Below are 26,793 nucleotides of genomic sequence, written 5' to 3'. Positions count from 1 at the left end.
TTTCTGACTTCATTATATTCCTTTCTGACTTCCCACTTCCCCATCACAAGACAACCAACATTTGCTTTAATTATAGTTTTCTAGAATTTTTTAAAAATGTAAACATACAACATATAGTCATCTTTTAATATCTGTGAGGACTGGTTCCAGAATATCCCTCCACCCAAAATCACAGATGCCCAATTCTGTGGACTCATGGCCCTTATATAAAATGGCATAATATTTGCATATAACCTACACATACCCTTTTGTATACTTTAAATTATCTCTAGATTACTTATACTATCCAATTTAATACAAATGGTACATAACTAGTTGTTGTACTATATTGTTTAGGAAATAATGACAAGGAAAAAAGTATATGTTTGTTTAGTACAGAATTTTTACATGGGGTTCAAGGGATTAAACCCAGGGCTTCATGCATGCTGTAACTATTGAGCTGTCCCCCAGCCCCCTCCAAATATTTTTTTGTCCAAGGTTGATGGAATGCACAAATGTGGAGCCCACAGATATGGAGTGACAACAGTATTCTCTTTTGGGAAGAGAGGGATCTGTTTTTTTTTCACGTAGCATAATTATTTGTGAGATTAATTCATGTTGTTACTTTGATTCATTCCTTATTATTGCTGAAAAGTATTTGAATGCACAAATATACCATAATTTATCCATTTACTTCTTGATGGAATTTGGGTTTCCAGATTTGGGCTATTTCAAATGAAACTACTATGGACAGCAGTGTCAAGTCTTTTTATAAACATGTAACATTTTCTTAGTTAAGCATCTCAGAGTGGACTGGCTGAGTCATATTCTAGGTGTCAAGTACTTAAGTTTTAAGAAACTGCCACAGTTTTCTAACTGTAGTTGTACCATTTGGAATTTACCAATGATATGTGAAAGTTGCAGCTGCTCTATATTCTGGCCAATTCCTGGAGAGACCAATTTTTCGAGTTTTACATTAAGAGATGTGTTCATTTTGTTATGAATTTTCCTAATAAAAAAGATGTTAAATAACTTTTCATGCACTTCATTGTGTTTGGTGTACCTTGTCATTAAGTATCTGTTCAAATATTAACATATTTTATTTTTTAAAAGTATTTTTTAGTTGTAGTTGTCAATACCTCTATTTTTTATTTTTATGTGGTGCTGAGGATGTAACCCAGGGCCTCAAATGCGCTAGGTGAGTGCTCTACTGCTGAGCTACAACCCACCCCCAAACATATTTTAAATTAATATCTATCCCCTTTAAAAAAGCATGCTAAGATTTTCATTGGGAATTTGTTGAGTTTTTTAACTCACAAAGATAATATATCTGTTTTTAAAATATCTAATTTCTTTCAGTAATTTTATTTTGTAGTTTTTAGTGTGCAGCTTTTACATCTTTTGTCAAATTTATTCCTAAGTATTTTGTAATTTTTGTTCTTTTTTATTTTTATTTTTTATTGGTTGTTCCAAACATTACAAAGCTCTTGACATATCATATTTCATACATTAGATTCAAGTGGGTTATGAACTCCCATTTTTACTTCAAATACAGATTGCAGAATCACATCGGTTACACATCCACATTTTTACATAATGCCATATTAGTAACTGTTGTATTCTGCTACCTTTCCTATCCTCTACTATCCCCCCTCCCTGTAATTTTTATTCTATTAAGATTATATTGATATTTTAAGTTCCAATTCCTAAATATCTATTGCTAGTATATAGAAATTCAGTTGATTTCTTTCCTATATTGACCTTGCATTTTAAAGCCTTGCAAAGAACTTATGAGTCCTGGTAAATTTTGTAGAATTCATCAACTTTCTAAATAGATAATTGTATTGTCCATTAATAAATTCAGTTTACTTCTTTATTTCCAATCTGGATGCATTTCTTTTTCATGCCTTACTGCACTGGTTATAAAATCTATGTGTGGCAGGTATCATATATAATATAATATCTTTTACTACAAGCAACAACCAATTATTATCATCATCCCTATTTTACAAGTAAAGAAGTTCAAAATGAACTGTTCAACCTTTCTTCCAAGGTCTCCCGGTCCAGAAGTAGTTGTGATTGGTTTCAAACCAGAATTCTGAGAACCCAAAGGCTTCCTTTTAGCACGCAGTTTCTATCTTGTATTTCTAGAATCTTTTAGCGTCTGGTTTCTAGTGGGTGTTTCATGAATAAGTAACATGAAAATCTTAAAGACAGAATTATTATTTCTACACAAGCACCTGAAACTCCTCTCCTTAGGAGAGGCACATCCGAGTCTGGTTTTAGGCTTGCACGCAAAATAGTCATTCCAAGTTTATTAAATTCTGTTTCGCTCTTTTGCACTGGACACCACGAATTTGTAACCTTTTCGTCAGAGAAATGCCTCATTTTTTGAGAATGCTGGATATCGGAGTCCGCCTTCCACAGGTCCCAATAAGGCGAGAACCCGTGTTTCCCGGTGCTCAAGACTTTCAAATTTGGGGTTCCAGGCGGGAATACTGAAGCTGTGGGTTAGCGAGTCATGGGGATCCCATAGGACCTCTTAGCTTTTTCCACTCCTTCTCCACCCATCCCTATCTACACTTCTCTTGGGTGGAAAGCGCTGCGTCCCAAGAGAGTCATCACACAGCAACCTCCCCCATAACCCCCAGAGGCAAAAGACAAACGAGAGGTAGGCGGCTTCAGCGTGAAAGACTAGAGCGGTGGAAACGCCTCGCGTGCGCGTTGACGTCACGCCGACGCCTGGCCGCGCCGATCCCGCCCACAGCGCGGCGGTCCGGTTTCCGGCGGGAGCCTGGACCACCAGGCGGAAGGGAAGCTGTTGTCGGTGATACCTGAGCTGCCCTTTGCGGTGGTACCCGCCAAAATGCCTCACTTAGAGAATATGGTCCTTTGTCGCGAGTCCCAAGTCTCCACCTTGCAGTCCCTGTTTGGAGAGGTATTGTGGTGAAACTGTTGAATAACTCCTTAGGCAAAACATTTACCTGGTCTTGCCACTCGTTCCTGTTTTTTGGCGGAGTGAGGGATGGCGGGGTGTGGGGTGGGCGGTGGGGGGTGGGGAATGGTGTTTCAGGGGTTATTGACCGTCTCGTATGTTGCGATAGGAAGCGTTGTAGATGTGTCTTGCACTTTCACCCAAAGTATCTTGTCATTAATCCCTGTCAGAGAATCCTGCAGAGGGAGGGTCGGCCTGTGTTAAAGGAGGTTGGCCAGTAAATGTTCTTTTTTACACATGCCATGCTTTTTAGATGATGTTAGCTCGAAGTAGCTACTAGAAGTTGCGTGTGATCTTACCCCAGCAGAACAGAACCTTGTATGACAGATGAGTTTGCAGAATACTATTGAAATATATTTTCACAGGTTTAAGTGAAGTAGTTTGTTTAAGTCAAGTGTAGACAGTGGTGGTTTTCAAAGCCATCAAGGGCCAAAGCAGTGCATCAGGCTTAAAAATTCAGCAGCTTTTCCAGAATTGTAAAAGCTGAAGGGGTCTACCCTAGGCTTCTCTCCTTGTCTAATAACGCTAGAGGAGAGGTGGTTTTCTGGATGAACACAGCTAAAGAGTCCTTTCCATAGGCAGGAGGTAGCATTAACCAATTAACAACTTAATCTGTTTTTATTGTTTTCTGTGTGCCTTTTGCTTCAAACTCACTAATTAGGCTTAGAATTAATCAGACTTGGACCTTATCTGTGAAGAGAGTCAATAAAAGTAACCATATTTTAGTTTGCTTTTTAAAATATACTTTGATCCACCTAGAAATGTTCGATGCCAGAAGAGGCCTGTGAAGTGTTAGTGGAAAAGTCCCACCCTCTATCTAAAGGGGCACTGTTAATTAGGGAAGTGAGAGGTCTACAACTACATTCTTAGGCAGTTTTCTAGTTGTAATGCTTTCATTTGTACTTATCCATGTTATTACTGAAACATTTTTTGCTGATTCCTTCTCTGGATATGATAAAACCCAGATCACTGCAACCAAGAGTGCTTCCCCTGAAAAATAATATTGGCAAATAGTGATTAGTAGTATTGATTTAGTAATGGATTATAGAAAGGGTTTTGATTTTTGCTGTTAACAGATCATGTTTAACCATTACTTTTCTACAAGGTACTGTTCACGTGAGAAATCCAAAGAACTGCTGTAACAAAGAACTACAACAACAACAACAATCAGTTTATGTTTCTTAACAGAATTCATTTATTGATTCAGTTAATATTTACTGAGCCAAGCACTATGCCAGATTCTGTCTTATTACAGTTATTAGGCAGGTTTAGAAAGGTGAAATGTTAAGTAACCATGTAAAAGTTTGCTATAATTCTGGATAATAATAGAAAAAGATGTTATAAGGTGGGATTTTACTAGGCATTTAATAGTGGATGTAGACAAGTGTGGTAGGATTCCAGAAAATGAGATTTAGCGTAGCTTGGGGAAAACTCCTAAAGCATGGTCTTGAGCTTCTTTTTTAAAGGTGATATATATTATTTGGATAGCGGAGGTGCTCAGTAATATGCATTTAATTTTTGAGCCAGTTAACTTAAGAGATTATTACAAACAAACTTAAGGATTCGTATATTTAGAAATGCATTTTGTAACTTTTAAGTCTGAGTTTATCAGTTAATCTGCTTTTATCATAGGTATATGCCGTATAGAAAGTGCTTTTTTTTTTTTTGGTATAAATCTGAGTTCTTAAATTGTCTTGTAAAAGGTAATGTTTAACTTAGTGATTAGAATGTAATAAGTGTTTGCAACTAGTAGTCATATCATCTACTAGATAGAAATGATCAAGATTCAACTTTCTTATGAAAGTTGCATCATCCAATTTTCTTGTAATTATTTTTAAAATATATATCTACCCACTAGACTATAAAAACTTTTAAAGTAGATGTTGCATTTTACTGATGCTTGCAATTTTCAATGTGTTATGGTTTTCAGCATTTGGTAATTATCTCATAAATGTTCATTGAATGAATGAAGTATGTTTGTAGTATTGTTTAGACCAATAAAGTGGCCTTTGATCATTTTTATTTTTTGTAGGCTGCTAACTTAATGTACTGCAGGAGGATCTTGCAATTTAATTAATTATTTTTTTTTTTTTTGAAGTGCTGGGGATCAAATCCAGGGCCTTACACATGTTATGCAAGTGCTTACCACTGAACCTACTCCCCTAGTCCCAAAATGTATTTTGAAATATATACTATACAGATTTTATGAATGTTTGACTAGATGAAATGTATACACTCATGCTAGAGTCAGTGAGTATGCATAACTCAGAAGTAGTCTATATGTTTTCCTAAGAATGATAACTTTTGAAATGTATTCCAACCCAGTGGTTATCTATGCTTCTTTTCAAACATTAAAACGTACAGTGAAGTTGAAGCTTTCAAGGGCATTAGATTGCTTAAAAGGATTAAGATTAAAATGGAGCACAGACAAAATTATCCTTGTAATAGTCCCTTAAGCCTCTTAGAAAGTTGAGAATACCAGAGTGTATATTGTAAACTTGTACAATAACAAAAGCATAAGCATATAATGTATAGCATGTAAGAAAATATGCCAAATATAATTTTACAAATAATTTTATAACAGAAGAAATACTGAGAGTTGAATTTAAGTTTAAAATGAGAGGATGAATCTACTGTATGTTCACTATTAAAGTAATTTGGACTGAGTATTTTACTATGCCACATAAAACCTTTTCATAAATTGATAAATGTTCACTTTCTGTGTATGTGTAGGCTAATATTTGTCTTATCTTTCCTAGAGACATCATTTCAGCTTTCCATCCATTTTTATTTATGGACATACTGCCAGTGGAAAGACCTATGTAACGCAAACTTTGTTGAAAACATTAGAGGTAAGAGTAACCCTAAAGTCGATGTTGATTTTTTACTTATAGACTCCTAAAAATGGAAGGGATCTGAGAGATTATTTAGTCCAGTTTACCTTTCTCTGAAGGAATGTCTTCTGCATAAAACATTTCTGTCCAAGTTTTGTTTGAATACCCTCGATTAGTGTAAACTTCAAAATTCCTTAATTTCTAGATAAGTTGAATCTTTAAGTTGAGACAGATTTTCTTCTCTCTTTCTTTGGCTGATATTGGGGAAATACAGACATATCAGTAAGTTCTTTTACAAATATTAAAATCTTCTTCTTTCATAGTATAATGGTTAAGACCTTGGGGTTTAGAATCTGGCAGACTTGTGTTGCTCATGTGAACTCACCACTTAGTGCCTTCCCCATCTGCAAACTAGGAAAAATTGTGACAACCTTTGGGATTATTATGAGAACTAAATGTTAATACATGAAAAATGCTTGCCACAGTAGTTAGTGTATAGTAAAACTGGTAAAGGGTAGCTGCTATTATTTATGAGTATTGCCACACCCTCTTTCATATCCTAAGCTGGGGATGGGCAGTACCTATCTAATGGACATAGCTATGTTTCACAGCAACTATATATACAAAAACATGTGGCCAGCCCTCAGGCTTTTGTTTGCTAACCTCAATCCTACTCTACCTTTGAGGATGCAGCCTCAATGCTCTAAATTCTGTGGTAATATTTACACACCTCAGCTGTGATTTTTGTGTTGTTTTTTCTTGGCTTTAGACTGAGTTTCTTGAGCTCATTCCCAAGCACCAAACAGTGCTTGGCACATTTCAGCTTGTGGTCTTTAGCCTTTGATCCCAAAGATCTTCTGTGCATTTTTAAAACACAACTGTTAGGCTCCATACTCAACTTGCCAACTTTAGAATCCAAGTGTACAAGGTCCTGACTGAGACATTTGCATTTAAGAACCTGTGTATGAAGTGTCCAGAAAATACATGTTGAATAAAAAGCTTGAAAGTCAAATAAGGAAGTTTCATATTTAAGATGTATTTCATTTTTTTTAATTGTCAATGGACCTTTATTTTATTTATTTATATGTGGTGCTGAGAATCAAACCCAATGCCTCACACATTCTAAGCAAGTGCTCTACAACAGCCACAACCCCAGCCCTGAATTCCATTTTTTAACACTGTAATTTTTGCTCCTACTTAATCAGTTTAATCTCTTTTGATTCTCACTGCTTCAGGAATAGGTACAGAAGTATGTACTTAGAATAGGTTGCTATGAAAGGTCTTAGAAAGCACAAATGCAGCTAAGCAAGAAACCTAAATTAGAGACATTGTAACTCTTATACATAAGGGAATGAGCTTGAAAGGGGTTAGCAAATGTTTATACAACTGCCCAAGATAAATATTAAGTAGCCTTTTACACAGAGAGGAAAAAAGCCTCCTTATTGGTAATGAGGTTTAAAGAATGTCACTAAACATAGTTACAGCTTTCGTTCTTTGTGCCAAATGCCACAAATTACCTTCCTCTGAATGATCAGTATTGCTTTTGTGATTTCATTTTAAGAACAGATTATATTTCCTTATTACTTGTGGAATTACCTCATTTTGATAGTTTAAACATACATCAAGTTCTTATAATTCTCATTGGGAGATTATTTTGGTTTCTAACTCTTAAAATTCTTTTTTTAACCTGAGTTCTTTCATCATGAAATATATTTTCTTTAAATTATAAATATGAAATTCCCTCTAAGAATTTTAGCATTCAAATGTACTCGGGTTTCTTTATAAGAATTGTTCAGAGGAGGGGCTGGGGTTGTAGCTCAGTGGTAAGGTGCCTAGCAATGTGAGGCACTAGTTTTGATCTCAGCAGCATAAAAAAAATAAATAAAGTTAAAAAAATAATTGTTTAGAAAAAACTACAAGTTTGCTTTGAATCCTTGTAGAAAACAAATGGCAAGCTCAAAAGAAAAAATCAAAGTAAGTTTAATGAAGACACTGTTTTCTAAAAGTTGAGAGTTTTTAAGGGAGCCAAGAGGAATAGTGATGCTCCAGGGCCTTTACTAACCCTAGACTTGAAGGGACTCTAGATAGGACCTGTTATAAGAATCCAGCAAGAATTGTAGCCTTAGAAAGAAGATGGGCTGCTCAATTGGCATTTGCTATTTGATAGAAGAATGTAGCCAGACTGGGTCACTGGATGTGGGGAGGAGGTTCACGGGAATAAGAGTAGCTCCTACTACTCTTCTTCAGTCTCCTGATGCTTTTTCCCATTGGTTTCTCTAAACAGCTAGAAAATAAAAGAATCTGGGAGATTTAGTCTATAGTGGTCAGGTTCCTGGGGCACAGGGAAACTTGGAGAATGGTAGTGCATAGATTTAGAAAGGGAGCCAGGTGTGGTGGCTCACGCCTGCAATCCCAGCAGCTTGAGAGGCTGAGATAGGAGGACTGCTGGTTCAAAGCCAGCCTCAGTAACAGTGAGACACTAAACAACTTAGTGAGACCTTGTCTTTGAATAAAACAAAATAGGGCTGGAGATGTGTCTCAGTGGTTGAGTTGTCCCTAAGTTCAATCCCTGCTACCCCCCCCCAATAGAAAGACAAATGTATATTGCATTTACATTTTCTTTATACTTTTTGGTTTTCCTTTTCAGCTCCCGCATGTCTTTGTGAATTGTGTCGAATGCTTTACCTTGAGGCTACTTTTGGAAAAGATTTTAAACAAGTTGAGTCATCTTAGTTCTTCAGAGGAGGGATGTTCTACTGAAATAACCTGTGAAACATTTAATGACTTTGTTCGCTTGTTTAAACAAGTAACCAAAGCTGAAAGTCTCAAGGATCAAACTGTATACGTTGTAAGTAATTTGATTATGTCATCTCTTATGTGAAAACTGTTTATTAGATCAGTTCCCCAATAGCTACTATACAAGGTGCTTTGGAGATACAAAAATGTTGCTACTATTCTTTATCTAAAAGGAACTTTGTTTATCAGAAGAATTAAAATTAATATTCACATATGACTGACTGCATGCAGAATGTGATAAGTGATAATCACTGCCTAGTACTGACTAAATCCCTCTGGTATGCTTCTTGAGGTGGTAGCATTTCAAGCACTAATAGAATAATTAGGGTAATTTAGGAAGAAACTAAAGAAGAAAAACTTCAGATGGAGGGAATTGTGTAACCAAAGGCATGGAATGGATTCCAGGGAATGCCACATAGTCTAGTTGTAGTGTGCTACAAAGCTTGAAAAGAGAAAGTGAAGTCTAGAATGATAGGTGGCATCAAATAATGAAGGGTCTTGAAAACTATACAAAAGCACTTTATTTCATTTCTTAGGCAGTGAAAGGGCAAGAGTGAAGGTTTTAAGAGTAACAAATATGGCTTAGGAAGATTACTCTGAACATGTGTTAAATATGAATTGGAGAAGGATGAAAAATTTGAATGCTAGAAGAATGGTTTTGAGGCTATTAAGACTATGGATATGAGAGGAAATTTGGGCCTATGCTAGAGTTGGGGCAAAAGTTGAAAAATGAAATAAATGGAAAAAGACAGAAAAGGTTAGACTTGTCACTTGTGTATGGGTTAGGTTTGGGGTGAAAAGCAAATTGTTTGATTTTAAGGTGATCTAAGTTTGAATTGTTATTACGTCAATGTGAAAATGACCAACAGACAATTGAAAATATGTACAGTAGTCCCCCATCTGTGGTGTATGTATACATTCCCAAAACCCTACTTTCAATAAAGCTTTTCTTGGTCTCATACAAATTGCCAGCATCAATACTTTTGCACTTTTGAATAATCGCTAAGTACAATAAGAATGGTTTTGAACACAAGTATTTTGACATTAATCAGTCTAATAACTGAGATAGCTATTAAATGACTAGCAGGTGGAGGTAATATGGATCCACTTGCTAAAAGGATGATTCACATCCCTGCTAGGATAGTGGGGCATCGGAGAAATTTCATCAGCTAGTTAGAATGGCATGCCATTTAAAACTTATGAATTATTTCTGGAATTTTCCATTTAATAATTTTGGACTGTGGTTGATCATAAGTAACTGAAACCATGGAAAGCAAATCTACAGATAAGGTAGACTATTGTAATGTGTTTTACATTAGTGAATTTTTCAAAATACTCTTTTTTTTAACCTTTATTTTTTATTTACTTCTTTATTTTTGTGTGGTGCTGAGGATTGAACCCAGTGCTTCACATGTGCTATCCAGCACTCTACCACTAAGCTATAACCCCAGCCCACCCCTCTAATCTTTTTAAGAGGAATAATTATCACTGGATTTGGAATTAAACTTTAATATCATAACAACTAAATTGTAAATTCACAGAAGTGACCAAATTTTAAGCATCCTTGCATCTCCTAAAATATATAGAATATTTTTATATATTTTCTTCTACATTTTAGTTTTGTTCATTTATATATTCAGCAAAATATTGAGGACTCTATTACTAGGGACACTATTCTAGTTATTAGAGATAGAACAGACCTTATTTTTCCCTCTTCTAGTTGAGAAAGATAATAAATAAGTTAACATACAGTATGTCAGGTATAATGCATTCATGACATTGAAGAAGAGAACCAAGGGAGATAGGGGACAGTACAATAGTTGTCTTCCTAAATAGGGGACATCTTACTGAGATTATGATACCTGAGTAAAATGTAAAAGAAGTTTGAAGCAAGCAATGAACAAACATTTGTAAAAAGAGTATTCTAGGGAAAGAGATTAAATGAAAGTGCAAAGGAAATTGGGGCAAGCCAAGGATGCCTTTGTGGTTGGAATACTGTAAATAGGGTGGGGAGAGGTAGTATTGAGAATCAACTGAAGGGTGCAAAGGTAAAGGCAAACATGCTAGAATTGTGGATTGAATTGTTTTCTCCCAAAATTCATATGTTGAACTTTGAGTGCCTGTTACTTTAGAATGTGATCTTATTTGAAAATAAGGTAATTGCCATTCTACTCTGTTAAATGAAGTCACACTGGAGAAGGATAGGCCCCTCATCTAATATGATTTGCAAAAGGAGGAAATTTGGAGATGGACACACATAGGCAGTATGCCATGTAAAGATAGGAGTTGTGCTGCCACAAGTCAAAGAACTACCAGCAATTAGAAGAGAAGTCTGAAATAGATCTCTCTGCAGCACCTTCAGAGGGAATAAGGTGCTTTCAATACTTCTATTTTAGACAGTAAGTGTAGGCTTCAGCCACCTATTTGTGGTGCTTTATTGTAAGGGTATGGCGAAAAATCAGAGGAAGAGAACACCAAGAGACTGACTCATGCAGTTGCAGAAGGGGATTTATTGAGGATCCAATTCAGCACTCTGAGGCTCCAGGCTCAAGAAGGGAGAGCAGCCCAGAGCCCAGAGCAGAGGTTAAGCAGTACTTAAGTACACTTTTTGGGGAGGGTGGAGGCTTTGCATACATCAGGACAAATCATCATGAGGCGCGGGAAAATCAAACAATTCTTAAACTTGATTAGTATATTCATTGGCGGGAACAGGTCGGGTGGGGGTGATTGGTCACTCCTAAGCGGGGTACACATTCAAACTGATTAGTTCGCGCCCTGTATGCTTACGTGACAAGCTGCACAGGGTCTTGAATGCTTACGTGACAAGCTACACAAGGTCCTAGGCTATAAATCAACTAAATGGCCAGTAGGGCATTGTCTTAACTGCCTCAGGAATCTAACCCAGGCTTTGCAGTTTAGAAGCAGGTTTACAATGCCTGGTCCTTTACATTTTAACTCAGGCTTTGCAGCTTAGAAACTTTACCCTTTCATTATTATGGTAGCCTTTGATTATGATGTAATAAGAAATATATATTTGGTATTCTTTCCATTTCCTGACATACTCCTAAAATCCTTGACATCTCAAAGTGATATGTTTTTTTTTGTTTTGTTTTAATTTTTGTTTTTTAACTAATGAGTTGTCTGGTGGCTGTGGGCTCCTCAATAACCTCATGATGAAGACTGGTTATTAGGGAAATTAATCATGTAGGTTGGAACTTTCAGGCCCACAACCTGACCTATTGGGAGGGAGGAAGGACTAGAGATTGATTAATTCACTGGTGACCTATCGTTTTTGTTTTTGTTTTTTTAATTTTTGTAGTTGTGGGTAGACAGCATGTCTTTATTAAATTATTTGTTTATTTTTATGTGGTGCTAAGGATCGAACCCAGTGCCTCTCATGCTAGGCAAGCACTTTTGGCCTATTGTTTAATCACTTGTACATACATAATGAAGCCTCCATAAAAATCCCCCAAAGTGAGGAGTTCAGAAAGCTTTCAGGTTGCTGAATACTTAGAGGTACTAGAAGGTTGGTGTACCTGAAAAAGGCATGGAAGTGCTGTTCCCCTCTCCCATACTTTGTGCTATGGAACCTTCAAATAGGCTATCCTTGAGTGGTATCCCTTTTAATAAACAGGTAGATATCTAAAAAAATGTTTCCCTGCATTTTGTGAGGTGTTCAAGCAAATTATCAAACTCAAGGTTGCGGGGAACTCTCCCTTAACTTGTGGAATCTGATTCTAACTCCAGGTAGATAGTGTCAGAATTGAATCCAATTGTAGGATACCCAGTTGATGTCCACAGAGAACTGAAAAACCCACACATTTGGAAGTTTTACGAGAGTGAAGAAAGTTATTTATTTATTTATTTACCCCTCAGACAGCCCTAGGAAATTAATAGAACTTGCTTCGAGACTTCTGTAATATTCTAGGCAAAACGTTGTGTTGACTAGGACCTGTTAGTAGCAGTGCAGGTGGTTAAAAATGGTCTGGATGGATATGAAAGGTGGGTTGACAGAATTTCCTGATGTATTAATGAAGGGAGAGGGGGAGAAAAAAAAGAAAGAAGTCAAAGGTGACTCAAAGTATTTGAGTTGTCAGGCACAGTGGTGCACACCTGTAATCTCAGTGACTCAGGAGGCTAAGGCAGGAGGCTCACAAAGCTCAAAGTCAGCATCAGCAATTTAGCAAGATCCTAAGCAACTTAGCAAGATCCTCTCTCAAAATACAAAAGGGCTAGGAATGTGGCTCAATGGTTAAGCACCACTGGGTTCAATCCTGGTATTAAAAAAAGTACTTGAGCACCTAAAAAGCTGGTGTAATCATTATCTGAATTAATACTACAATAGGTGTGCATTGCTAGGAAGGAAGGAGTGATCAGGAATTTAATGTGGACTATTAAGTCCAAGTGGAAGATATTGTAGTTGCACATGTGAATCTGGAGTTCAAGAGAGGTCCAGTGTGGGGAAATTATTTAGAAGCAGTGAACATGTAAATTGTATATAAATCTTTGAGACTGGATTAGATTAGCAAGAGAGGCTGAATTTTGAAAGAAATGAGTCCAATGACTGAGACTAGGGGATGAGGAAAAACAAACAAGGACACTGAGAGGAAATCAGCAATGCAAAGACAACTTGGGAGTGTGGTGTCTTGGAAGTCTTGCTGGGTTGTCCCTTTCATGGGTTTTCATCTAGAGAGAGTAGTTTTCTGTTGGGGCTTTTTGGTCTACACCTAATGGTCTTTGTGTATTGCTGGCTTCTTTAACTCCACTTCTGGGATATGTGAAGCAAAATGACCAGGTGATGCAAACATTGAAGTCATTCTTCTGCGCCCAAGGTCCCTAGCCATTCTGCCTTCTGCTTTCCACTTTTCAGAGCTTTGTTTTATTTATAATATTCAGGGTTCTTGGCTTTATGTAGCAGAAGGATTAGGAAAAAGCTCATCTTTTATATCTTCTCAAAAGAGCATAGTGAAGAATATAATGATTAAGGCAGCTTGCAGAATATAAGGCAGAATATAAGCTTGCAGAATATAAGGCAGCTTGCAGCCTTTCTGTTGATTTATGCTAAGATGAAAATAGTTTAAACCACCATTGTTTTTTGCACCATTAGTGCAAATGTTAACATGGTGAAAAAAGCAAAAAATATTTTAGTATTATGACAGTAGTTTCATACGGTAAGGAACTAAGAATCCAGTGTATCCATAGAGGGTCAGCTATTCAAAACATAGAAGTTGTCTTAGAGAAATGGTAATCAAAAACTATAATCCTTAAGGAACAAAAAGGAATGATACCAGAATACGTGGCTGACCCCAAAAAATAGAATTTCAAAAACGAGTGACTTTATTAAGGAGGGAGAGTCAATGATTTAGAAATAACCACGAGGAATAAGTTATGGGCCTGACTTATTTTTTAGACCATTTTTTAGACCTAGTAGATCAAAGTACTTTTCAGTAAGTTAGTTGTTAGCTGCCTAGGGATAGAAAGATGTACAGGTGTTTAATATAGAATATTTTTTAGAGTAACCTTATAGATTGCTAAGCTGTCCGATATATGAATGTAAGCTTCAGTACTGAGGAAGTAATATAGAAAAGCTGCTAAGAATTTTTTTCTAGTCAGTAAACTAGCTTACAAATCAAGAATCTAGTAGAATGATTCTGTGTAAATTATGAAGGAAAATATTTGGATCTAAGTTATATTTTTACTTCTGAATATTAGTTATTTGATAATGGCTTTTGAAAAAGGACTATTAATTAGAATATCAAAATTATTAAGTACACTGGTTAATTATTGTCAAATCAGAAGAACTATTTACTGGTTAAGCTTTGTGTTTTTCATTAAAATAAGCATAAAGATTGACCAATTTATTTGAATTAATTTGTGTTCTTCATTTATTTAAATGGAGATTAATGGAAATTTTTCATTATGGGAATGTATGGTGGAGAAACTGTATCTTTATAGCAATAAATGATTTTAGCTTTATCTTATCCAAACAAATTAGGAATAAAACGTTTTTTAACTTTATTTTATGTATTTATTATTATTATTTTTAATGTGCTGAGGATTGAACCCAGTTAGTAACATGCGCTAGGCAAGCACTGTACCACTGAGCTATAATACCAGCCCAGAAATAAAACATTTTAAGTATGATCATTTTCACACATTGTTTCTTTCACACATTGTTTCAATCTATTAAATAAAATAGATATAAACAACTTGGATTATTTGGGGAAACTTGTATTTCCTGCATCTTAATCTTATTCCTAATTTTATGATTATAATTTACAATAAGGTTTATTAATGAAATGTAAATGTTTAGGAAATAAAAATAGGTTTCTTTGGAGAAAGAATGATTTTAGTTCTGGACAGAAAATGCGCAAGGTGTTCCTAGGACTTTTTACCATTCTAGAAATCTAGGAACGATCAATGACTATTAGGGTCATTTAAAGAAAGACACAAAAGCCAATTTGAAAGGGAGCTTGCTGGCAAAAAATTGGACAAAAATATAATGAATTAATGGGTGGAAATATGTAAGTATCTTAAACTATAAACTCATAGTGACACTAAACAAATACATATAAAGCACAAAAGTCCAACTCATTGGTTACATTGGGAGTTTAACTTAGTGGGACACTATAGTAGACCCAATAATAGTCCCTGGAGGTATCAGCTCCTAATCTCAGGACCCTGTAAATGCTATCTTATTTTGAAAAAGTATCTTTTTTCACATGCAATTGAGTGAAGGGTCTTGAGATGGACAGATGTACCTAGATTATCTGAGAAGGCCTAGAATACAATCATAAGTCTAGGAATAAAGCAAAAGTAGACAGTTAACTACACAGAGGATACTTTGAAGACAAATAATCCAAATGTAATAAAATATAGCATGTGGACCTTTTTGGATATTGAATCAAACAAGCTAACAGTAAAATGTTTATGGGACAAGTGGGGAAATTTCTTCAATGTATGTTGATATTGTGGTTGTGTTTTCATAAAGAGTCCTTATTTTAAAGCTGCATGCTGATATTTATGGATAGAATGATACAGTATCTGGGATTTGTTTTAAATAATACAGCAAGGGAAGTTTAAAGGGGGGTATAGAAGAAACAAAATCGAAGTTAGGTACAATCAAGAGAATAGTGTGGGGCTGGGGATGTGGCTCAAGCGGTAGCGCGCTCGCCTGGCATGCGTGCGGCCTGGGTTCGATCCTCAGCACCACATACCAACAAAGATGTTGTGTCCGCCGAGAACTAAAAATAATAAATATTAAAAAAAAAAAAAAACTCACTCTCTCTCCTCTCTAAAAAAAAAAAAAAAAAAAAAGAGAATAGTGTGATGAACCATCACCCAGTTTGAATAATTATTAGCCTTTGGCCAAACTTGTATAATCTGTACGCATCCTGTTGTCCCCTGTATGGTATCATGATACTTATAAATGCCTCATTGTGTATCTCTAAAAGATAAATGCTTCTGAAAAGTCACAGTAACATTATCATAACACTGGACAAAATTTAATCTTTTTTTAACATGATCAGTTATCTAGTTAGGTAAAGAAGAACTTTTGTACCATGCTATTACAAAGTTCAAGCAAGAGAAGTTTTGTATGATGAAATTCAAAGCTATTTCTGTTTTTCATGGGTCATAGAGTTGTGTAATTTTTGGTTCATGGTAGGTATTTATCTTTTATCAAGTGTAATGAAAAATGCACATGGTTGTATTATATATCTAAGAAAATGCCCTCAGAGCACCTTATACCATTATCTTTTTTTGGTATTAAATAATTTTAATGTAGCTATAATTAATTTTCTATTTAGATATTAAAATGTGATACAAGTCTATTTTAAGAATGTAAATAACATTTTAAAAGTTAATTCATAATTGATTTTTGACAGTGCTTTTTTTTTTGAGGTTCTAGATAAAGCAGAATATCTAAGAGATATGGAAGCAAATCTTTTGCCAGGATTTCTTAGGTTACAAGAATTGGTAAGTAATGTGTGAAAGTATTTTCCCTCACAGTACATCAACAGATGTTTTCCTCAGTTGATAGATTATGTTGTCACTTTTTTTCACTTTGCTGTGTCATAGGTGAGAATTGGTCTCTTAGTATCAATATCAATGTTGATATTGAATTGATAACATTTACTAATTATAAATTAATCATTCTGTTAAAGAATTTTAGGTGTTTGCTAGAGTACATGACAAGGGGGAAGACTGTGAACTCTTCAAGAATTTTATGTTTTTCTTTAGTAATCTAAAAGAGAAGGAAATGGTTATTCTGGGTCATCTGAATGGCTATCTTATGGCCACTCCACGTCAGAACTCAGCTTTGTATTTCTGTTTACTGTTGTGTATTACTATTGTCATGGCCCAATGAGAAGAGATTGGTGGATTTAATATGGATGATTGTCAGATGAATGATAGAACTATGGAGAAGGCAGGGTTTGGAGTCTTTGAATAAAGAAAGTTGGTGAGAAAATTTATTCTTCACTAATATCAGTGAATATAGGAATGCTCAATTCAAAAGAGTTATAGCTTTTTTCTGTTTAGGTTCATATTCATAAAGGAAGCAAAGAGCTAGTTTGAACCAAACTGTACTATTCATTATTTTTAGTTAATATAAATTTTGTTGATTTTGTAGTTTATATTTAATAATACATTTATTTTGGTTTTATAATTTTCTAAGAGCTTTGAGCATAAGTAGTTTATACCTACCTAGTTTTATATATTAAAGTACTAAGCAATATTATAATAAAAATTAGGTGAATACTTGGAGATAAATGTTAGAGCATATTCCTTTTTTCAAAGTATATCAAAAAACTATTATAAATTTAAGAGTCCTTCTTGGTGTCACTGAAGTCATTGGGTTCCTAAGGTAGACTCTCAAAAGTTCTCGTTTAGTCAGAGTAGAGGGAGGGAAGGTTTAGAGAGGACAGGAGAGAAGTGTAGCTGCTGACAGGAGAGAAGTATAGCTTCTAGGGTCTATCAGGAAGTTAATGCCACAGAAATCTCTCCTTTCCCAGTTGTCCCTGCCTTCCTTTCCTTTTGTTTGGTTTTTATATGGGAGGGTTATTATTGTTGCCAGGATTTTCTTTTTTTTGCATAACCTCCTCCACTCTTTTCCACTGCTTTATTCTAAGACTCCCCACCAGATACCCAGAGGGCATGTTTGTCCCCTTGCCCTTTCAGTGTAGATTGACATCTTTTCCTCCACATCCCTGGTGATGGTGATCATATGTCCCTTCACATTAGTTAGGCCTTCCACTGTTTTAGTTTTAATTATTGAAACTGTTCAAATAAAATTAAAAGTTTACAGTAATCTTAACTCTACCAGAACAGAGAATTAAGCTTTTGACATTTCCAAAACCTGCTTGATTTTTAAAAGTGTATTTCATTTAAGAGAACTCTAATGAAAGCATTTTTATTATTTATCTGAGGAAAACTAAATTTAAGAGTATACCATAGTAAATCTCAACATCATGTACATTCACATAACACTAATTTAAAAAAAAATAAGTAAATAGAAGAAAGATTACCAGCAGAGTAGAGGAAGGGAACAGAGGGGAGGAGGAGGGGAGGGAAAAGGTAAATACTGGGTACTGAACTAGAACAAAAATTATATTCCATGCTTTTATAATTACGTCAAAATGATTCCTATTTTATGTACAACTAAAAAGAACTCATAAAAATCATTATATACTGAAAGTACTTTGAGAAGAACAGTTGAGAACATCACTAATTTAAAATTTAAGATCTTTTCAGACTTCAAAAATTTTCTTTTTTTTTTTTTACCCTGTACTGGGGATTGAGCCCAGGGATACCCTACCACTGACGTACATCCCCAGCCCTTTTTGAAGTTATTTATTTTGATACAGAATCTAAGTTGCCCAGGCTGACCTAAAACTTTCAGTCCTCCTGCCTCAGCCTCCCAAATACCTGGAATTATAGGCATGCACCACTGCATCCAGCTTCTCTTGTATTTCTAACTGATTTTATAGAATACTTTTGCATGTGCTTTGTAATTAGGATTGTGGTTAGAACATACTTTCCTAACTAGAGAAATAATTTCAGAGATTCTTAAGAATTGATGAGTTTATAAAAGAAAAAGTGTACTCTTTTCCTCTCTTTTATAAAGAAGATATATTTTCTATGGAATTATTCATTTATTGAACTCAGCTATCTTTTAACCAATAGAATGCTTTTCTAAGTAGTGAAAATTGTTATAAAAAATGCATATGAGTAGCTGGGCACAGTGGCACTTTCCTATAATCCCAGCAGCTTGGGAGGCTGAGGCAGGAGGATTGAGAGTATAAAGCCCAGCCTCAGCAGTTTAGCAAGGCATTAAGCAACCCAGTGAGAGTCTGTCTCTAAATAAAATATAAAATTTTTAAAAAGAAAGAAACACACAAGTAAGGAAACAATAACTAGTAAAACACCACAACAGTATGGTGTGATTTATCTGTGAGATTAGACCCTAAGAATACTTGCAGACAAAAACAGCTAACATTTGCTTTGTTGGCCTAGAAGATATCTAAAAGAATATGAGGAAAATTTAAATTATGTGGAAAATAAGAAGTGTGTACAGATAAATTCTAGCTAGCATATAACAGACATTTGTGGCCACTCTGTAGAAGGATAACAGGCACATTGAGCTTTTTCTTTTCATGTTACTTTTGTATGCTAATTGTAATTTCTAAATATACAATTAGCATCGGTTATTTTAGATGCTAAGATTCATCATTAGTTGTATAGCCTTTGAGAAAACCTTAAGTTTTCCTAGTTTTATGAATTAAGTAGAATGGCATATCTGCTCTTCTTCAATTCCATATTTCTTTTTCTTTGAGTTACTCTGGCTATTTTAATGAGAAGTGCTGGGTTTTGCCTTATTTGTTTATGGATTAAAAACTTGTGGTTTTTAAAAAATTGTCATGAAAGGTTTGTCTTAGTTTTTCAAGTGACAGTGCTTCTTAATTTCTATGAAATGAGTCCTGTGTGACTGTCCTAGCATTCATGTGTAACTGAAATGTTGACTAACCTACAAATTTTATGGAAATTCCAAGTAATTTTGTCTGAAAATATGTAAATGGTTGAGCTCCTTGATTAGGTTTTTCCAAACATGGTTTATTAATATGCAAATAATTTGTTATATGTTAGAGCTTTGTTATATTTATTTGAAGAAAAATCCAAATGGAATTACCTCTCTGATTAACATTTTTAAATTCAAAGTTATTTTATTTCTCTTTCTTTTACAGACGGACAGAAATGTGACTGTTATCTTTCTCAGTGAAATTATTTGGGAAAAGTTTCGTCCAGATACTGGGTGCTTTGAGCCATTTGTCTTGTATTTTCCTGATTATAGCATAGGTAAAATTTAAAACATTGTTTTGAATAATGATATTCAGGAAAATGTTTTGTTTGACATATTCAGTTATAATCTTCAGATTGGAATAGTTTGATGTCTTAAACTTAAGCTGCCAGTCTCAAATAAAATTCTTACATTTTATTTCTGCACTTACATAAGTTTTATTCTGAAGCTGTGAGGGACTGTTCTTGTATAATTATTATTTTTGAATGAGTAGCTTTCCTATAGTTGTACTAATGGTATATTTTCATCATTTTTTTGGTGCTTTAAGATGTATATATATTGTGATTATAACACACACAAATAGGAATCAGTTTGGTACAGCATATTAAATTGTATTGGAATCTAAATTTGTCATGTACCTTGTGTTCAGTACACATATAGAATATATCTTGATTATATAAATCTCATTTTGCATTACTGTGATACCATACCAATTGCTAGCTCTATGTTTCTACATTCTTGGGGTAATATGTAATCTTCAATTTTATAGGTCTTGATGATATTTGTCTTTAGAAGAAAACAATGACTTTTTGTGCTGAATATCTTTGCAGCTTAATATTGGGCTATCATGATGCAAAAGTGGTACTTACAGTTCAGAGGTTATAACTGTGAAGTATAATGTGGTTAGCAGTTATGAGAAAAAAGCATTCTATGACCTTGGCCTCATTAACACTATCCCTCTAAACTAATCAGCTGTAAACGTTCATTATTAAGATCACTTTTTTGCCTGTTGTCATAAGAATGGCAGCCAGATAACACCTCCTGCTTTAGCTTATTAATTAAAAAATAATTTTTAAAGGAACCCAAAATAGATGGAGTCCTTATTCATGAAAATCACAAAATAAGGAAAAGAGAAAATGGATAAATCAAAATATTTCATTTAAACTTTTCTTTTTAACTGTTTGTAGTTAATTTTTTTCATGTCCTATGTTAAGTATTGAAAAGTTGCTTAGAATTTAAGTGAATTACTAAAAATGTTGACTTTCTACATTTAGTGAAGTTAAAGTCTGATGTAATTAATTTTAGACTTGGGTTAAAAATTTTAAACTACAAAGCAACATAGATACAGTTTGAGGACAAAATTAAATATAGTGATCTTTTTAATTTTGTGAGAATAGGATAATATTTTGAAAGTATATAGTAATGGATCCATGTTAAATTTGATTATTACCTTTTACATGTCAAGTCTTGTTTAAAGCATAGGCATGATAATCAGATAAAAAGTAACAAAGAATAAACATTAATTGATAAACCAAATTATGATTAGAGTAAATTAGTTGGAACCAGGGCAAAGAGATGAAATTAGTGGTTAATATCATCCAATAATGCTAACTTGATTCCTGTGTCATCTTTAGGAATGTGGTGTCTAATGTTAAGGCCATTTCTCAGCATTTATGGCTAGGGACCCAATTTAGAAGTCTTATTTTTTGATCTTTTATCAAATGCAAACTATGTCTTTTGGGAATGTGTTTTGCTTCAGATAGATTATAGTGCTTTGATGAGGTTTTGGTTATTGTGTCAGTCAGGATAGGTATTATGTTCAGATAACAATCTAAAAATTTTAATGACTTCTTATTTCCCACCTTTGTGCTAATGCTGTCTTACATTTTACTCCTACTTTTATTATAAACTTCATATTATTATTTGAATGTCAGTGAAATAAAAAGTCAAAAAAGAAAATACCTTTTATTCATCTGCTTGGAGCTTTTTGTGCTTCTTAAATCTATGAATGTAGTTTCCTCTAACTGAGGAAAAGTTGTAGCCATTTTTCTTGGTAGTCCCCTGCTGACTTTTCTGGTTTTTGGTGATTGCATTATATTTAAGTTAGGTCATTTGCTATTTTCCCACTGAAAGTCCTTTTTTATGTAATTAAATTTGAAATCTTCTTTTCTCTCTGTTTTACTAGGTAAAGCTTTTGTTTCTACATCTGTAAATTCACTGTTTTTTTCCTATGAGTATTTTAATCTGAAGTTAATCTTATCCAATGGGATTTTTCATTATAGATTTTATCGTGCTTTTTGTTTTCCTTTATATCCTTGAGTTTGTGAGCATATTTTAAATAGTTGTTTCAGTGTTCTTGTCTGTTAATCTCACTTTTTTCTTCATTTTGTGTTTGTTTCTGCTAATTTTTTTTCCATTTTGTTTATCCCTTATGCTTTTTTGTGTAGCTATTAGTTTTTATTTTATTATAGGCAGTGTTTTTTGTTGTGCATTGGGTTTTCCTCATGATAAGCATTTATAATTATTTAAAAATATATTTGACCATTTTGAGACATTTTTTAAACTTTTTTGGATAAGGGATCTGGAATAGCTTTTATTTCAGGGTTAATTTTATTTCCACTTCTAAGACATCATCCTTTTGGAATCTCTGCTAAATGCTCTATTTATTCAGCATGGTCCCTGTATTGACTGGTAGTAACAGGAATAGTTCACAGCCCTGTGTGAGCAGTGGAATTGTTTGACTTATAATTTTCCAGTAATTGTTTTTTCCCAGAACTTGTTCTTGTTTAGCATTATGGGGTTTTACTCTAGGCATACACAAATCAATATTCAGCAAAGACTTGAGGAGAATTGCTTTGCATATTTCTGTTGCTCTTTTTCTGTTAACTTCTTCCTCTTAGGTACTTTGCCCTGCAGATTCAGTCCTTAAGTCCGTCACCACAGCCTCTGTATCCTCAATGAAGTTTGTGAGTTCCTTTTGTGACTTTCCTTATACCACAGTGTTAAAATGACCCTTGGTTAGAAAGACTGGACAATGGCATGACTCAACTCATTTCTTTCCATTTTCAGATATCACAGTCTTTTAGTGTCTGTTCAGTGTTTTAAAATATTATTTTTCTGTATTGGGTCCAGCATTTTTTTTTTTATCACAGGAGAATATTTCTAGGTCCTCTTATTCACAATTGGAAGCTAAAGTTTCTCTTTAAGTTAAGAATAGATTTTCTTTGTGTGTTAGACAATATTTTGAAAGTGAAATTTTAAGATACCAGGAGAAAAATCAAAGTTTCTCTTCTCCTTTATTTACTACTTGGTGGTGCAGTTTTCAGCATTCTGATAGAAATATTTTTTTTTCCTTCATGACTTTGAATAGTCCTAAACTATTAGAACTTGCTAAATGTAAACTTGTACTCTAAAATTTCATCTGTAGTCTGTAACTAAGCAGCTAAACTACTTTTACAACAATGCATTTAGGGTTCTGATTCTTAGGAGACGTTCATTGGGATTGACATTGACCAGTGGTAATACCTAAATTAATTTTCTTACGGGATATTGAAGATTACCTAAATTGGGTATCTAGACAGAGATGTTTATAGGGCACTCAGGAATGTAGTCTGAGCTTTTAAAGTTCATCTGTTTGACCATCTACTTTTTCCTCTTTTTCTCTTTCTTCCATCCATCCATTTATTTGGCATCTTTTATATCTATTTTTATTTCTAAGTTTTAAGGTACCTTTTAGAAATTTTCAGTGTAACTGATAATTTCCCATGCATAATTAAAAAAATTATATTTAAAGTTTGCTATCAGAGAGGGAAAGTACCTAAGATCCAAAGGCAAATTTTGACATTTTGTGAAAAAATTTTCAGGGTTTTGATAGGAAAATGCAAATCCAATAAGTCTTCCATTTAGTATAATATTCGAAGTATAATATTTTAAGCATGAAACTCGGCTTTGAAAGTGTTTTTTTGGTCAACTATCCTAGGAGAGTTTTTATCTGAAGTTATTGCAAAAGACCTTTACATTCTGGAACTGGTTTTAAAGTACTAGTCATAGTCAGAGTTCTTAACCGAGAGGACTAAGGAGACCATTGCACCAAGAAGCAGACAACATTACAATAAGGAATAAATTAATAATTGATTCATGCACCATAACTGGAAAGTTTTGGGTAATAGGTAATTATTTCTATTTATTTTAATTGTCCTATAACATGATAGTTTCAGCAAAATAAAATATAAGTTTAGGACCATAAACATATAATTTATATATAGAACTTGAGATAAAAGAGAAATAAAACAAAGATACCAAATTCGTAGGAAGAAAACACTTGGTAAAAGGGGAAATGACAAAATAAGGATTGGCATCAGACAAGGATAATCATAAAAACATTTATGAATTCTTTTCATTTTATAACAAATGAAGAGCATAGTCTAGTGTGGTCATAATTTGTGTATTACCCCTTCTTTTTTTTTTCCTAGTTGATTTACTTAGTAGGCAGAATAATAAGCTAGAATCCATATTATTATTCACCCTTTATTGATTTTGCCAACAAGAAGATTCTTGAGATTTTTTTATGTCATTGTTTCACATTTGTTTTAAGTAGTATTTAATAATTCTTTTTAGAACATCAAAGTTGATAGCACAACTAAAGTTTCCAAAAATTCAAGTTTAAATATACATATTTATATTTCTATGAAAAGACCAATAATAGCAGTATGTTATGCATCAATAGCAGCAACAGCTTTTCCAGGTTCTACAGTCATCTGAACAAAATTATAGAGACATCCAGCACATTCCATTAAAAAAGGGAAGGGGGAGTAAAAAAATAAAACAAAACCCAAGAAAACAGTGATTCAATTTTGACACTAATTACCAGGAATCAGGCTAAGGGTCTCACAAGACTGCACCCACTTTAAATGCCTATCGAGTCTCAAATTTCTACTTGTACTTCTGAAAACTGGATGTAAATTGAGGATTCTCATGATCCCCTTCTCCAGTTCAGTAATTTGCCAGAATGACTCACAAAACTTAGGAAAACATTTTATTTACTTTTACTATTATCCATTTGTTATGAAGGATATTATAAAGGACACAAATGAATAGCCAGATGAAGAGGTAAGGTCTGGAAGGTTCCAAGCACAGGAACTTCTCTCCCTGTGGAGTTAGGATGTACTATCCTTTCAGCTCTCTGAAAGGGGTTTTGGTGGAGGCTCCATTATATAGTCATGGTTAATTAAATCATTGGCCATTGGTGATGAACTCAATCTCCAGACTTTATCTTTACCCTGGAGGCCAAGGGGTGGAGCCCTTGGCAGCAAGTCTAATTCTGATGCTGTCTAGGGGCCCACTAGTGTGAACTTGTGAATTAATAAGGTGCTCTTGTCGCCTGTCATTCAGGAAACCCCAAGGATTTTAGACCAAGAACTGGGTACATGTGTGTGTTTGTATCACAATATATGTATGTCACATTTGGGATTATATTTATTCACAAAACCGTACTTTTCAATTCTAATCTTGTAACAGTTTTATTATTCCTTAATTATTGCTGAGACTGAGGGGTTTTCTTTTTTTTTTTTTTTAACCTTTATAAAATGCTAGAAGATCTGATTAGGTGCTGTCTTAATCATTCTAAGTTAATTTATGTTCTGTGAACAGGGCACCTTCAAAAGATCTTATCCCATGATCGTCCTCCAGAATATTCACCTGATTTTTATGCTGCCTACATTAATATTCTTCTTGGAGTTTTCTATACTGTTTGTCGGGATTTGAAAGAGCTTAGACATCTGGTGAGTGAGCATATTACTTTAAAAAAAATACATATCTTTTAATCTTTTTCCATATAGAAATAGTGTAAGTTATGCTGAAAGCTGAAAATGTATTCTGGAAATTTGGTCATGGCTTTTTGAGGCTGATGTGTGAGGTTAGTACACACTGTGACCAGATTAGAAAACTTACACATTCATCATTACTTAGAAAAGTGACATTTTTTTTCTTCATTTTCTTTCTTCCTCTTTTCTCTAATTGCAAAAAATGTAGGAGTCCATTAAAATAAATATGAAGGATATCAGGAAGTTGTTAAAACTTAAACAGTTTTACATTTTTTTTTTTCAAGAGAGAGAATCTTCTTTTTTGAGGATGGACACAACACAATGCCTTTATTTTATTTTATTTTTTTAATGTGGTGCTGAGAATCGAACCTAGGTCGCGCACATACTAGGCGAGCGCTCTACTGCTGAGCCACAGTCCCAGCCCTTAGATTTCTTTATTACTTTTTTGAAATGCATTTTTTTCTGGATTTTATGTGTATGGCTATTGGCCTATAATGTAGATAGATATGAGGATAGTAAGAAACCTTAATTACAGGTATTTCATTAACCACTAACCTTGAGTTAGTAATTTTTATATAAAAGATTCTTTTAATATTTTTGAAAATTTAGAAGTTATTTTTGTAATCCAGAAGCGGTCTGGAAAAGTATAATGTTTGATTTTTTCTTTGACTCTCTTACTTTAATTGTAGAGTTGTGTTTATTTTCTCTCTTTGTTTTTTGGTTCTCTCTTTATCTTTCTGTTTTTTTTTTTTTTTTTTTGTGTGTGTGTGTGTATGTGTATCTTTTTCTTTTTAAATTAATTAACTTATTTATTTATTTACTTTTTATTTTGTCTTTTTTTTTTTTTTTTTCCTGTTTTCCCTCTTAGAAACGCTTAAGATCTTATTCTCCAGTTAACAAAAGTCAGTAATATATCTAAGGCTGGACAACAGTTACTTTCAAAGTAAAGATTTTATCCTTCTTGGGATATTTTCTTTGCTTTTCCTTTCTTTGCTGTGAAAGGTAGTACTTAAATATTTATTTAAATAGTATTTAATATGTGTTGGAATGTGTGTTTGAGACAGAACATAGAAAAAGATGACTATTTAAAATTATATTCACATTTAGATTTCAGGTGTCTTCACATTTACTTGTATATTTCAGGCATTTTCTCAGTTGAGATTAAAAAAAAAATAGCTATTCTAGTTCAATCTTAGCACTAACAAACACAACCCTCCAGAAGTAAGATGCCTTTTGGGACCTCTGACACCCAGTGGAAATGACAGACAATAGAAGGAACTTACAGAGAGG

General features: G+C 34.0%; 1 protein-coding gene across 2 annotated transcripts in view; it reads left to right on the top strand.

Moving 5' to 3' along the window:
• The first annotated feature begins 2,718 nt into the window (after positions 1–2,718).
• The window catches only part of Orc5 (origin recognition complex subunit 5), a 67,103-nt gene continuing 43,028 nt past the window's right edge, over positions 2,719–26,793 (top strand). For both annotated transcript variants that reach the window (XR_013435169.1, XM_005319463.4), the window contains exons 1-6: positions 2,719–2,917; positions 5,734–5,826; positions 8,456–8,656; positions 16,507–16,581; positions 19,848–19,959; positions 25,331–25,461. Coding sequence is in view for 1 of the 2 variants with exons in the window: in XM_005319463.4 (XP_005319520.1) it covers positions 2,846–2,917; positions 5,734–5,826; positions 8,456–8,656; positions 16,507–16,581; positions 19,848–19,959; positions 25,331–25,461 (684 nt within the window). In the remaining variant the exon portion in view is untranslated. The remainder of the gene's footprint in view (positions 2,918–5,733; positions 5,827–8,455; positions 8,657–16,506; positions 16,582–19,847; positions 19,960–25,330; positions 25,462–26,793) is intronic.

This window comes from Ictidomys tridecemlineatus, chromosome 2, assembly GCF_052094955.1.
Source record: "Ictidomys tridecemlineatus isolate mIctTri1 chromosome 2, mIctTri1.hap1, whole genome shotgun sequence".
Taxonomy (NCBI): Eukaryota; Metazoa; Chordata; class Mammalia; order Rodentia; family Sciuridae; genus Ictidomys; species Ictidomys tridecemlineatus.
The sequence above is the reverse complement of the archived record's forward strand: the minus strand, read 5'-3'. Positions and strand labels throughout refer to the sequence as shown.